The sequence below is a fragment of the Hakea prostrata genome, chromosome 2 (genome assembly GCF_041222555.1).
Source record: "Hakea prostrata isolate BN-2017 chromosome 2, UWA_Hpros_2, whole genome shotgun sequence".
Taxonomy (NCBI): domain Eukaryota; kingdom Viridiplantae; phylum Streptophyta; class Magnoliopsida; order Proteales; family Proteaceae; genus Hakea; species Hakea prostrata.
Genome location: NC_142601.1, coordinates 20,285,007 through 20,300,139, shown reverse-complemented (window position 1 = coordinate 20,300,139; position 15,133 = coordinate 20,285,007). Strand labels below are relative to the sequence as shown.

Genomic DNA, 15,133 nt, shown 5'->3' with positions numbered 1-15,133 from the left:
AAACTGCACGTTACAACCCAAAATGCAATCAGCCCCAGAGCAAAAACTGCAAAAAGTCCCCTCTCCAAACTCAAACCAAATCAGACATGGCAGCAGGCCGAAGAGTTGGTGATTGTCTCAGTCTCAAGTTGTAAAAAGTTTAAGAGGACCCATGACTCTGACAATAAACTTTTGCTGTTGTTTGGTAACCTTCTGTCTACATCTCAATAACTAAGCCAAATGGGTGTGACTTCACTTTTCAGTTGTATCCCCATAAGTTAGACAGAATAGCTTGGTTGAGGGGGAATAATCAAGGGCAGATGTTAACTATTCATTTAAAATTCAGAAGGCCATATTCTAACAGCATCACTTTCACTGATCCAAATAAAGATGCATGTTAGCACAATGTGCATCTGGGCATATACCCTGCACCTTACCTCAACAACAGGTGTACCACTTTGCAATGTGAGCACCTCTCCACTCAATCCTCTAGTTCTACTATTTAAATTTCCTTACTGCCTTCTTTCCCTTTTCTGTAGCTCCTGCTCCATTGATTCAGCAACACCCACCCCTTCTCTTTTTCCTTTCTCTCTTATCTTTCCACCTTTTTTCCTCACATCAAAGATTACTCACATGCTGTGGAAGATCCCAGGATATCAGAGTCAAACCAACAATCCCAAATTGTGAAGGTTTCTGCTGTCAGGGGTGTTTTACGGAGGATTTCCCTCTCTTGGGATTGCGCTTTCTCCTTGTTCTTCTTTTCTTTTATTTCTTTCTTTCTTTATTTGTTATATTTGTTATTGTAGGAATCTGTCCTAGGAGTCCTAGTTTGAGTTATCTCTGCTGTTGTCTTTCCTTCTCAGAATTGTCTTTCTGATTGTAAACTATTAATACTCCATTAGAGGCTGTGAATTAAGTACAATTCTCTGAGAAAATAACTACTCACATGCTGTGGAAGCTCCCTTACTTTATCTTCAGTCTTGCATATGCCTTTCTTTTCTACTGACCTATTATCTATTAGTAGCCTTACTAGGGATTCAAGTTACAAAGTTACATTTTTCCTTCCCACTGTATTGTATAAGATCCCATGATAGAGAGGACGATTAAGCATGTTAAGGTGCAAAATGGTCTCTATCTGCTCAACTCATATACCTCCTCCTGCTGGCCCCAACATCTTCACCAACAACACCAATTCATTCAGCCACATCAGATGTTCAGCTTCTCCATCAAAGATTTGGTTACTCTCCTTTAAAACTTGAATTTCCCTTTTTCCAAATGTAGTTCAGCATTGTATTAAAGACGAGCTACTTCATGAGGTATGTATTTTTGCTAAATAGACACTATAGTTATTCTCCTACTAAGAGAAGTGACTTTCCATTTGAATTAGTTCATTCTGATGTATGGGGTCCCATTCGTTGTCAGCGGCGGTTTATTACATTTGTTCACTGTCATACTCATGTCACTTGGGTGTACTTAATGCGCCACAAGAGTGAAGTCTTTCAATGTTTCCAACTATTTCATAAGATGATTTAGACCCAGTTCAATGGCAAGATGAAAGCATTCCAACTGACAATGGCAGAGAATATATGGAGCACACTTCTTGGCATGCTTGGTGGAAAATAGCATTCTTCATCAAACTAGCTTTGTTGATACTCCTACCCAGAATGAAGTGACCAAAAGAATCAGCACCTATTGGAGGCCGCACACGCTCTCATGTTTGCTCACCATTCCCTTTCGAATATTGGAGTCATGTTGTCTTTACTGCTGCCTATCTGATTAACCTATACCTTCCCACACACTTTAACTTCTTCTTCTTCATTTTTTTTTTTTTTTTGATGAAACACATGCTTAACTTTAAAGCGCTTAGAGTTCTCCTTCTTGGAACAAACCCTTTTCTGCTTCAGCTTAAGTGTCCGTTGTGTTTGTTATGTTCGAAATCATCACTCCCCTGGCAAGCTTGATCCATGGAGTCTTCGATGTATCTTTTTGGGTTAGCCTCATTCCCAAAAAGGCTAACGTTACCATCCCCCATTAGACAAGGTATTTGTTTCCATGGATATCCTATTTCATGAATCATTATCCTACTTTAACTAACACATCTATAGGGGGAGAGTAGTTCAAGTGAAGATGTGTCCATTCCTGGTTTCACTGACTTGGATATTTATCCAACAATTTCAAGTGAGATGGAGCAGCTACCTACAGAGCAGCCAATGCGGCAACCTCCCAAAAGCCAGCTAAAGCCACCCATAAAGCAGCTAGAACCACCAACAGAGCAGCCAAAGCCACCCATAAGCAACCAGAAGCACTAAGTGAGGGGGAGCAGCAGAATCAGCAGCTTCCTAGTATAGGTCTTTTGAAGACATATGTTTGCACATTTCATAGACAAACAATGATGGTGGTAAAATAGTAAAACTATTTGGTGTCGCCTTTTCGCCTAGGTCCTAAACATAATTACAGATAAAACCCAGAATGCTCTTAACTCTTAAGGCTCTCACGTTACAACACTCCCCCTCAAGTTGGTGCATAGAAATCACACATCCCAACTTTCTCAAAATAGATTGGAAAACCTTACTACTCAACCCTTCGGAGAAGACATCAGCCAACTGATTACCCAACCAAACAAATGCAATACAGACAGGTCTTTAGTCGACCATCTCATTAATGGAATGATGATCTATCTCTATACCCTTTGTCATGTCATGCTGAAATAGACTGTAGGCAATACTAGTAGCAGACTTGCTATCATAGTGCATCACCATGGAAGAGCTGGAGTTAACACCAAGATACTATAAAAGGACCTTGAACCATAATAACTCACATATCTCATGTGCCATGGCTGGGAATTCTACCTGAGCACTAGAATAGAAAACATTTTGTTTCTTGCGAATCAGGTCACAAGATTCCTCCAACAAAGGAACAATATCTTGAGGTGGACTCGTGGTAATCTGGAAAGCCTGACTGATCACCATTTATAAATGCCTCTACATATAGGTAATCATGAGGAGAGGAAAAGACCCTTTTCCTAGGGCTTACTTCACATATTCTAAAACTAAACACACCACATATAAATGAGTGAAGTGGTCAATTGGTCATGCACATAGTAGCTCACAAGACTCAGTACATGAGCAATGTCAAATTGAGTATGTGGCAAGTATATTTAAATTCCATACTAGGCACTGATAGGCCCTTTTATCCACTGTTATTCCATCATTCTTTTAGATGGGTGTTTTCCTTAAGAGGAGTATCAACATGGTGATAACCAAACATCTAAGACTTAGAAACACATTCGCCATTACACTTCTGAAATAAAATGGGACAAATGAAAAATGAAGTTGTTATGTCGCGGCCCAAATTCTTGTACCCAATTTTGAAGACGGACCTGCACCGACATATTTTGATGGGCGACCCAAATGACCCCTTCTTTTGGATATCTATGGTGGAAGCAGTGAGACAAACCCAAGCTCAGAGGCCAGTAGGCCACTACTTATCTTGGCCTATGGAGGGGGTGTGGGGGCAAGGCCCCCGCGGTATGGTATGACCCAACCGATGGGTTGACCCATTTACCCGATTGTAGTTTATATATGTGTATCTTATGTTCGCCTACCACATTATTGAGAGATTTTAGATTTTTTATTAGGGTTTCTAGTGAGAGTTCTTGTAACATCTTTCTTGGCAATTGGTTGTGAAAGCTCAATTTGTTCTTCTTCTACATAATGAAAAACTCTTCCTCTTCGCCCATGGATGTAGCATACTGCATTGGTGTGTGAACCACGCTAAATCTCTGTGTGTTTTTGCTTTATTTCTATTTCAGTTCGCTACTTCGTGGTGTTTGTTTAACACAAGTCTTGAAAGGCGGATGCCTAAACACCTATGCAACTCTGATAGAGCCAAAGCAAAGTAATCCAACTGATGACCCTAAGGTTGAAGCACCGATGTAGTAAGAGAACCATTCTCCATCAAGTATAAGCCATTGCTCAGCCCACCACTGCCAATCCTTCACCTTATCACCAAAGCCAAAGACACGATGAGAACAAAAGAAGGTATCTTACAAATTAAATCTTACTAAAACCATAGTTGTCAAGGCGTCGCCTAGGCGTCGCTTAATCGTCGCCTCGACGTCTGGGCTCCTTCGGAGCGCCTCAAATTGGCGTCGCCTTATTTTTAGGCAATAAGGCGTCCACTTTTTTTTTCTTTCTTTTTTAAATCACGAGAAAGATGCCTAATCGAAGGCATATATTGAAATACTTATTAGATTCCGATTGTAAAGTATCTATTTTTTGAACCTATATGCATATGTATAATGACGCTACATGTGATCAAATGTTAAAATAAAAATAAAAACAAACAAAATTGAAAGAGAATAAGTTCTTGACTCAAGTCTCTCACTCTCACTCTAATCCCTAATCTCTTTCTCTCTTCCTCTTTTCTACTCTTCCATTCCCGCAGCGACACTCCGGCAAGCAGTGGCTAGTGACAAGCAATTTCTTCTCTTCCTTTCTTCTTGCGACTTTTTATTTAGGACCTATATGTGTGGTTTGTAGTATGTTGGATGACTTGAGGTAGTCTGATATTAGTTTTTTTTATTATATAAGATATGATAGATTTAGAGTGAATGAGATGTACACTAAAAATTTCACTTAAAACACCTCAACCGCCTCAAAAGCGCCTCGGAGGGCGCCTCGTCGACTCATCGCCTCAATTAGCCTAAACCGCCTTGCATCGCCTCGTCGCCGTGACAACTATGACTAAAACTAATAGATCAGCATAAATTTTGAGACGTTAAGGCTAGAAATCAATGATATAACAGAAGAGAGATGGATCATTGACCAGAAACTAGGGTTGCAACTGGGCCGGGTTGGGTCGGGCTTTTGCAATCCCAAGCCCAGCCCTATATGTTATAATCTGAGCCCATTCCCGCCCTGACCCTAGTTCAGGGCCAAGGATTATTGTCCCTGGTCCTAAGCCCTATAGGGCCAAGCCAAGCCCATTCCTGCCCTAATTGGCCTTAATTGGGCCGAGTCGGGATGGGTTGGCCCTGATTGGCCCTAATTGGCCCTAGCCCTGACCCTAATTTGCCCTAATTGGCCTGACCCTGATTAGCCCTAATTGGCCCTGGCCCTGGCCCTGATTGACCCTATCTTGGCCCTAGCATTAATTGGTCCTATCCATGGACCTAAAATATCAAATGTTAATTCATAAAAAAAATAATAAAAAAAAAAATATATCATAAATAAACTAAAAATAAAATTCAGAGAAATTTAAGATGATTCAAGCTCATACAAAATGATAAAATAGTCAATAAATTGATAGTGTTGCTTTAAACATAAATAAATTCATACTCCATAATTCTATATTGATTTCTAAAAGTTTCTCATTGCTTTGATGATGGAAATTGAAAACCCCTCCCATTGATATTCTTATTCAAAAAAAAAAAAAAAATCATATTCAAAACTTTGTTAACAAGTAAATCAATGATAATTTAGTATTGATATTTTTGTCATAGTTAAAGAAAATTATATTTTAGTTACAAATATAGCCATCTGTCCTTATATAATTTTTTTTTTCCTTCTTTCTAAAATATCACATTGAAGGCAAAAAAAAGATGTCAATATTCATAATGAGAAGTTGGGGTGTAGATTTGTTAGATATTAATTCTCTATATACTAGCTTTTATTATTTATAATATATTATCTCACCTTAGTCCAAAAAAAAAAATCAATGATTTTTTGGAACTAAAAATGACTTAGCTCAAAAAATAAAAATTATCTTAAAATAATATAAAAAGTAAATTCATAGTCTAATATGATCAAAATGACTGAAGCTCAAAGTTATATCAATGTTAATGTGAAGATTAGGGTAAAAATCTAATACATGATCAGGGTCAAATTAACATTAAGACTAGAGCCAAATTAGGGTCAGCATCAAGGCCAAAATCGGTGGATGCTTACTACATTGGTAATGAAGATAAATTTATTTTTATTAATTTTTTACAAAACATGATCATGTTTTTAAAATTTGGCACGTGTCAAATATTCACTCATGTGGATTATAATTAATTCCTCTCCATATAGGTGGAGGGTCCAGACTCAAATCAGGGCCAAAATCATGGGCCTAGATCAAGGCCAAGATTAGGGCCAATATCAGGGCCAAGATCAAGGCCAAGATTAGGGCCAATATCAAGGCCAAGATCAAGGCCAAGATTAGGGCCAATATCAGGGCCAAGATCAAGGTCAGAATCAGGGCCAAAATCAGGGCCAAAATCAGGGCCAAGATCAGGGTCGAGATCAGGGTCAAAATCAGGGCCAAAATCAGGGCTAGAATCAGGGCCAAAATCAGGGACGGGATGGGCTGGGCGGGCCAAAGAGTAATCCCAAGCCCGCCCTTGGCCCTAGTTCAGGGCCAGAATATTTTGGCCCTAACCCGCCCTTAGGGCCAAAATCTTTAGCCCAAGCCCTATTCGGGCTCAAGGCGGGCTTAGGGCGGGTCAAGGTCGTCAGGGCCAAACTTGCACCTCTACCAGAAACACAAGAGAGTGACCAATCACCAACCTAGACACATTATGTATCTAGGTCTATTATCTAAGGAGGGTGATGTAACCAGAGTCGCAGGGCCCAATAAGGCCCAACACTTGGGCACCAAAAAAACCTCTAGGCTTGCTGCAATCAGGCCTGCACGGCATGCCCTAAGGGGTATTTGATCATTTTTCATACCCACTTGGGGTGTCCTAGGTCCAATGAGACTCCCTATGATGTAACCCGGGTCCGGGTTAACCTTTCCTGGATCCTCTGTACCAGCAAATAATGTGTTATCAGAGTGTTAGGATTTTATTTATGGGTTTGTTGGGTTATGTTTTGAGAGTGTAGGAAACTTATGGTATCTTATGGGATAATTTAGCAAGGGACTTTGGGTAAGTTTAGGTTAACAAAATCCTAGATGCCCAATAGAATTGTGTAACTTGGTTTTGGGAGGTCAGGGGAAATTATGTATTCACCTTCATTGAAAGGATAGTAATGGAAGGAAGCAACAATATTAATATGGGGTGGGTTTGGGATAAATTGGGAAAAGGAAAATTAGGGTTTTAACAAAATTTAAGTATAGGATGGGTTTTGGGGAAAGTTAATGGTTTTGAGGTAGCCCAACATACCCTAGGTAGGATGTGGGGAAGGGAAATTAGACTAGGATGTTGTGCAATGGGAAGGAGGGTTAGGGATTTAACAAACCTAAATGGCAAGGGTTTGGTATGTCTATGGTTAATGGATAAGTAACAAGAAAGCTTGCAGGTGGGATTAGGTAAGTCTTGGGTGGTTCTTGAATGAGTTCTTGAATCTTTCTTGAAATTTCTCTTCTCTTTCTTTTTTCTTCTTCTTGTTCTTTCTTTTCTTTCTGTCTTTTCCTTCTTTCTTCTTTTCTTTTCTTTCTTTTTCTTTTGTTTTCTTTTCTCTCTCTCTTTTCTTTTCTGTTTTTCTGATCTGCCACAAGAATCAATGAGGAAAAAGAAGACAGAAAGTGGAGGGGCAGGGGGAACCTTGCTGCCACAAGGTCTAAGAGGAAATGGAGAGGGTATCTAAGGGTCACAGGTAGAAAAAGGGGCTCTAGGGGCTTGTGATTGGAGTTGAAAGGGGGTAGGGTTTCTTGTAGCCTAGGGAAGAAGGAAGAGGGGCTCAAATGTACTTACAGGTTTGGGGATGGCTGTTGACTGCTCTTGAGTTGAGGAAGATGAACACCAAGATGGGGAACACTTGCAGGAATTCCAGACAACACTGTCGAAGTACTCAGCCCAGGTCGTGTGGTATCTTCCCACGACTACAAGCCTTCAAGTTACATTAATCTTGAACTGATTTTTAGGAGATGATGTGGGGGGGTATATATAGCCTTACGTGAAAGAACTTGGACTTGGACTAAAATTTGACAAACTAATTGGACTCAACCACAAAAAAGGAATATTCAAAATACTTGTGAAATTCTAACTACTTGCCAACTAACTAAGACCACATAAAATAGAAAATTAATATACTAATTATCTAATAGGAATATTGCAAATAGATTCCAACCAGGGCTCCTAATAATATTGACTTTGGCTTAACCATTTAAAGAAAACAAAATAAATTAAACCCCACATGAGACAAGGAATCTAACTAGACTAAGGAAACCCCAAGGAGAGGCATGGAAAATAACCATAATTACCCAAGGGGCATTCAGCCAGCCTTTGCTGTCGCATGCATAGAGGGACTGTTTTGGGCCCAATTTCAGGCCTCTGTGGACCTTCTTTTGGCAGTTCTTGGGGTGGGGGCTGGGCCTGGTTACCTCAATCTGCCTCTTAAGGAGTCTAGAATTATTTTAATTTCATTAATTGGTTTTGTTGTAGTCAAGTTAATTAGGAGTCCTAGTTGGAATCCACTTGCAAATTCCATCTAGATAATTAGTATTTAATTTTGTTATTTTTTTGTGGTCCTAGTTAGTTGGCAAGTAGTTAGAAGTTTACAAGTATTTTGCATATCCTTTTTTTGGTTGTTGGGTCTAATTAGGTTTCAAGATTGAGTCCAAGTCCAAGTCCAAGTTCTTTCATGTTAGGCTATATATAGCCCCCACATCTCCTTGTAAAAATCAGTTGAAGCTGAATGAAATTAAAGCTTAATGTCATGGAAGACATCTCACGGCCTGGGTTGAAGGTTTCGAGTTAGTATTTTGAATGTCCAGCAAGGACCTTCAACTGAAGAGCAAACAGCAGCATCCGTCAATCTATTAGTGCATCCTAGTTTCCCTTCCCCTCCATTCCAGCTCCACTTCCCCCTTCCCCAGGCCATCCAAGAACCCCCACCCACAGCCCTCCCCTCCCATCGCAAGTCCGTACAGCACCCTACCCCTGTGGCAGCCCTAGAAACACTCCCCTCCCCTCTAGCCCCTGTGGCATCAGCCCCAGCCTCCCGTCTATACATTGTAGCAGATCTTTTCCCCTCCCTTTCTCTCTTCTTTCCCCCTTGATTTTTGTGGCAGATCTGAAAAACAGAGAACAAAGAAAGAAAAGAAAAGAGAAGAAAGAATCAAGATTCAACCAAGAATCTTCACTTGCAACTACTCTTAACACATCTACAACATCAAAGGAAGCTCAATCATCTTCTATTTGTCGTATGAACTTATGCATTAATGACTTATATAGAACTTCTAATGGTTGTATACTTTTATCATTCTATTCTCGAAAGTCAAGATTGTAATACTCATATGAATGTTATCTTGATGACATTTAAGTTATTTGATGTATTTGATACACTTGATTTTCATTTATATGCCTTAATGGTTTTATATTACACGTTATATAACCTTGCATTCTCTAATCCTACAACATTTCGGTTTCACACTATGGGTAGACTTAGAAATCATACTTAGGGCTGTTTTCTCACAAATCCAACGCCACTAGTGCGTTCTAAAGGCCTTAAATAGGCTAAATACCAAGTTTTAGCCCAACTTGGACCCTAAAAACCCACCGAGATGGCTACCGAGTTGACCCTAACCCACCTTTTTTTAACCCTAACCATCCCAAGATCTAACTGCAGGCTTCCCCAACCATTCACGGGTAAGTTTGGGTATCTCAAACCCAACACATATTAACCCTAGCTTATCCCATTCCTTTTCCTGCCAGCCCTAGTTCATCCAATCCCTTACCCAACAATACTATAACCAAAGATATGTAATTCCTTTGCCCACCCAGGATTTTGTTAACCTAAACTTACTCAAGATTCCTCTTCAAACTATCCCATAGGATACCCATAGTTTTCAGTCCTCTCAATACCCAAACCATCCCATAACTGAAATTCTAGCCCTTCGATGGCCCATTTGTTTGCTGGTTCTAATTAAAGAAAGGTCTTGGAAAGTTAACCCAAACCCTAGGTTACATTAGAGGGGCATTAGAAAAACTACAGTGGCCAATAAGGTATACCTGATTGCACAAAGTTGGACGCATAAAGAGTTCAAACAAGAAGTGGATGCAGCAGCTAACTAGACAAGAAGCAAAAACATCTTGCCTAGTCAACATGCGGTGCAGGCCACGCAACATAAGCATCTCATCTGGTGAGAACTGGCCTTCAAGGGCTGCTCAAGGTGTCACCTAAGGTGAGAAGCATTGGCTGAATTAGACCCCACAGCCCCATTCCGAGTCACGTCAATTAGAGGAATAGATGTTGGGGCGACCAGTAGCTTCCAGGAATAATCCTTAATGTTGTGTCCCTTACCATAGCACTGACATATCACAATAAAACAGGAAGAGGTAGAACAACCAGCAAAGAGAGCAGGTGTAATCATGGGAGGAACTCCAACGTTTAGAGCCGAATCTGATTGGTCTAGAAGTAAAGGCCGAAGCATGGCATTCCATCAACACTCCTCAAGATGAACAAAGGCATAAGACTATTTTCGAGCGCAAATCGGATCACAACTGCAGACATCATATCTAATATGATCATACTCCAAACTGAGACCAGTTAAGAGATCATAAACCTGGATCTAATCTTCATGCTTCTTGACCACAGAAGCATAAGTATCACATATGGGCTAGAAGGTCTCATAAACTGATAAAAGTCAAACTCTTCCTCTATGCTCCTATCTCTAAGTAGCATTGTGATAGAATTAACTCACACTGAGTGGTGTTGTAAACATGCCTTTGCAAATCTAGCACTTGGGCTGTATTCCCAGCTCCAGAATAAGTCTCTCTTACAGCCTTCCAAATCTTCTCAGCAGTCTTGAAAAGAAAGCAGCCTCAGGCAATATTGGACTGCATAGAATGGAATGGGAAAAGCAATAACACGGTTTTCGTCTAACAACCACTTCTCCCAAAGAGCACCAACCATAGTAGGCCTTGTAATTGTTCCCATGAGATATCTGGTGAAACCATGCACAACAAATCAAGACAAAACAAGAGCAAGACCACACTAAATCGTTGCTCACAATCAATTTGATGGAGCTAGTAGTGAATCCAATGGATGCACTGTGATTATTGTGACTTGTACCTTCGGTAGAGCTGGAGATGGAACTCCTTCCATCTGCCATGGTTTCAAGTTGAAAAAGGGCATAGATCTAGAAAAATAGCTTGGAAGATCCAAAAAGCTGTCAAGGAAATGGGAGTTTAATGGTGAAACAAAACCATAGAAAGTCTATCCAAGCCTCAAAAACACAATCAAGACCCAAAAAGGCCAAAGAGGGTAGATACACAAGATCTTGCATTGATCCATCTCAAAACCCGGTGAGAAATCAACTTTTCAATGATGGGTTTCTCAGACCATTATTCTAGGAAGTCTGAGAGCTCATAAAGGTTAGGGAAGAACTTGGTGATCAAGAAAGGTTCCATGGCAGGGGGGAGAAAAGAGAGAGAGAAACAGTGGTGGAGGGCTAAAGGTGTACACTGTGATATAGCCTCAGTGGGATAAGGGCTAAAACCCTAGGGTCTTTGATGAATATCAGGTAAATTAGGGTTCATAAAACCCCGCAGCCAGGGGATTACAGGCTGTTTAGGGTTTGTAGGAGAAGTATACTTGGTTTGGCTGGGGTTAATAGGCTTAGGGTTAATAAAATACAAATTTGAACCTTGCTGTTTTTTGGTTTCAGACCCAAATTCCAGAGGTTTTAGAGTTTGGGAAATTTAGGGTTTTCAATTCTAGGGTTTCTAGGTGGTTTCTAGGCTGGGGTTGGGGTCGAATGCTAGATGGAGCAGTGGGATGGTAATCTAGGAGGAAGTTGGTTTTGTGGTGGGAATTGATGGATACAGATTTTAGGGTTTTTTTTTTTTTCCTTGGGGTGGGGGGAGGGGTTGAGAAAGGTAAGGCCAAATGGTATTGACGAGAATTTGGATGCGTACGATAGAGAGGGAGAGAGAAGGGCTTCAGAATGATGGCTTACTAGTTGAAGGACTTGTGGACAAATTTATTCGTATAGTGCGAAGAACTTACACATTTTATTTCCTAAGTTTGGGGAATAACATTTGTAACCCTTCTGTTCCTCCTCTCTCTATTCTCTCTTGAGATTGGATCGAACATGTTCTTCTCTTCTGTTTCAGGGTTCATCTTTGTTTGTTGAGGGTTCGAGTCTCGATGGATCCTTTGGCATCGGGGAAGTCTTGAGGGGTATCATTGCTGTTCTCTCCAAATCGGGTTCAAACTCAATTACCGACTAATATCCACTCTCTATTTCTCTTCCTATCTCCCTTTTCTGTTTTTGGGCTGGGCTTCACATTGTTGAGGGTTCTTTCAACTTTGGCCTCTCTAGTGTTGGGGGGCAAGCTTGAGAGCCATAGTTGTTGATCTCTCCGTATCAGGTTCGACCTCAAATTCAGATTCTTCTTCTCTTCCCTTCCTATTGCTGGGGTTCGCTTCAATTTGTCAAGGGTTCTAGCCATTGATGGCTTCTATGGCTTTGGGGGAAAGCCATGAGGTCTGTCATTTTTGGCCAATCCAATTAGTTTGGAATCTAGTATGTTCTCTTCGTTCTTCTCCTCTTCCCTTCCTATTTCTGGCTTACTTCAATTTGTCGAGGGTTTCAGCCATTGATGGCTTCTATGGCTTTGGGGAAAGCCATGAGGGCTATTGTTTTTGAACTCTCCAATTTGTTTGGAGTCTAATCTATTCTCTTCGTTCTTTATCTCAATCTTGTTATGTTACTTTCTTTTGCATCTATGGTGCTGCTACGTAGGGCCATGTGCATTGTTACTAGGAAGATTCTCATAGCTCCAATCGAACGGGAGACTGCATCGGTTTAGCTGGGGCCCCCTTGTCCACTTCCATGATTATTTTCTAGTCTGATTGTATGGCTATGGGCCACTTGTGCTATGTAACTAGTTTGCTATTATTGTTGCCTTTAAATAGTTGCTTGGCTCGATGTCTTTTAGTTTGCCTCTTAGTTTGGCTTTTGGCCACTTATACTTGTTTAATTAGTTTGTTTTAATTGTTGCTTTTAGGTAGTTGTTAAGCTCAATGCCTCTTACTCTTAGGTTGCTTGTTAGTTGAGGTCTCTTTCTTGATTTTTCTGGGCTTCGTCCTTTGTGCTCTTGAATATTTTTTTTATTAACTTTGGCAAAGAATTATTTAATCATCCAAAAAAAAAAAAAAAAAAAAAACAAAGCTGCCACAGGAATTCCTACACTTGAGAAACCCTAATACCCTACTCGGTCCTTGTTTTCTTGCTGCAACTGTTTTTCAATAATTTTATTCATCAAAAATAATGCATTACAAGCATTAGGCTGTGTATTTATAGCCTTAATGGACAACTCCTACCGTACCCAACTTTGAAACATAAATTAAAAAGGACTTCTATTTTAAATATAACTTCTATTCAAAATAGGACTTTCTACTTATCTCCTCCTAGGCTGACTCAAATAACAAACTAAAAACAGAATTAGACTCCTACCAAAACTCGACATTAACTAGACCCAGCTGGGCTCGAACTGGACTGCCCAAAAAGACAAAAAATGCCCCTTCCATTGAACCATACTCCTAAGCTGCTGAGCAGCAAGCCTAGGTCTTCTTTCAAGCCTTGGGGGCCTTCTTGGGATGGGCATGGATCCTAAATCACACTGAAGATGGAAAGCTGGTGGCGGTTTAATGTTATGGCTAGGTCAAGAGTCCCCAGAGCAGTCCCGCTCTAATACCTAGTGAGAAGAAAAAGGACAGGGAGATTTTGGGAAACAATGACTTGCGCATTATGAGAACAATCATGTTCTATTTGTAATAAGAGAAGTTCATGAAATTACAGACAGAACCCTAAAACTAAACAGAATGATATATGAACCCAAAATATAGTAGGGCTGACACACAACACCTTTTCTTTGCATGGTTGGACTTTTGATTGTAGAACCACGCTATGCAAAACATTTTAAGGATTGAATGCTTCACTTAGGAGCACAATTCCTCATACCTAGCACCTCAAGCGCAGCCTTTTGCATTTAACGACACTGATTAGCATTTAAAGTTATATTCCATGATACTATATTAGTGCCATATGCTACCTCCGTAACATGTTCTAGATCACCTTAATGACAATCCTCCAAACCAAAAGGAATTTGCAAGCTGCAACCACATGACCTTATAGCAAGGAGGCCCCAACTATAAATAGAACCCATTCACCAACAGAGCAAAGGGTAGAAACATGTTTTGTACATTCAAGTAGATTCATCATGGAACTTCACATCATATATGGTTTCTAGAAGTCATCAAATTTTTTACCTTTCTTAGAATCTTATTCACATCATAATCATAAATTTATGAAGAAGGTAAATAAGAGTATGCAAGTAGCAAAGAAGCACAAGTTCTGAAAATCTATATGGTACACTAATGAAATGCTTCACAAAATTTTGAATAAAAACTATTGTTTCCAATTAAAGAGCAATAAATATTCTACAATTAGAAGATATTCCAGGAGGCTAGATCAATTATGGACTTCTAATTCAGTAATCAATTATGAACCAATAAGAAATTCAGGATCACAAGTTGATCATACGCACAAAAAAATTTACAGGTTTTCCATCCAGTTACAATACTATTATATGTCAACTATATGATTTCAATAAAAAATGATCACAAACTCACCATCTAAAAAAAGTTCACAATGCAAAAGAGAGTTAAATCCATCTTATGGTCTGAAATTACTAAAATCAGAAATGCATGCAAATTTCATTTTATACACTTATATTCAAATGGAATAGCGGTAACCAAAGCAGATTTATCCAACACAATTTATCATGTATCCTCATAAATTACCTCAGATGATACTGAAGGTCAAGGTTAAGCAAATGTGAAAACACCTGCACAAGATAAAATCACTTCTCCAAGTTATACAAGCAAAAGATAATAATGATACCAAAAGAGACGGGCTCCTAAACAGAAGAGAATATAGACAAAATAGAAAGTGTAACTCTGTACATAATGGTGGCAAGAATAATAATGTTTGATATAAAATCAATTCCAACTGACTGGAAAACTCATTGATCAAATTTTGATGTCAAAGACTCAACATGAGATTATATACATAAGAAAGAGCCCTAACTGCTGCAAATACAACTCATTAGGTGCTAAAAGAGGCCAAAAAAGAGAGGATCAACTCTGTTCCATAAAATTGATTTCAGAATAATGTATAACAGACAAGAATCTCTATACATGTTCACATTTTCTTCACACTG

At 39.6% G+C, this 15,133-nt stretch overlaps 1 protein-coding gene across 1 annotated transcript in view; it reads right to left on the bottom strand.

The window, feature by feature from the left end:
* LOC149023983 (ABC transporter B family member 25, mitochondrial-like) overlaps positions 1-15,133 on the bottom strand; it is a 46,596-nt gene that overhangs the window by 26,136 nt on the left and 5,327 nt on the right. The window contains exon 6 of the mRNA XM_089144397.1: positions 14,715-14,758. Coding sequence (XP_089000523.1) covers positions 14,715-14,758 — 44 coding nt within the window. The remainder of the gene's footprint in view (positions 1-14,714; positions 14,759-15,133) is intronic.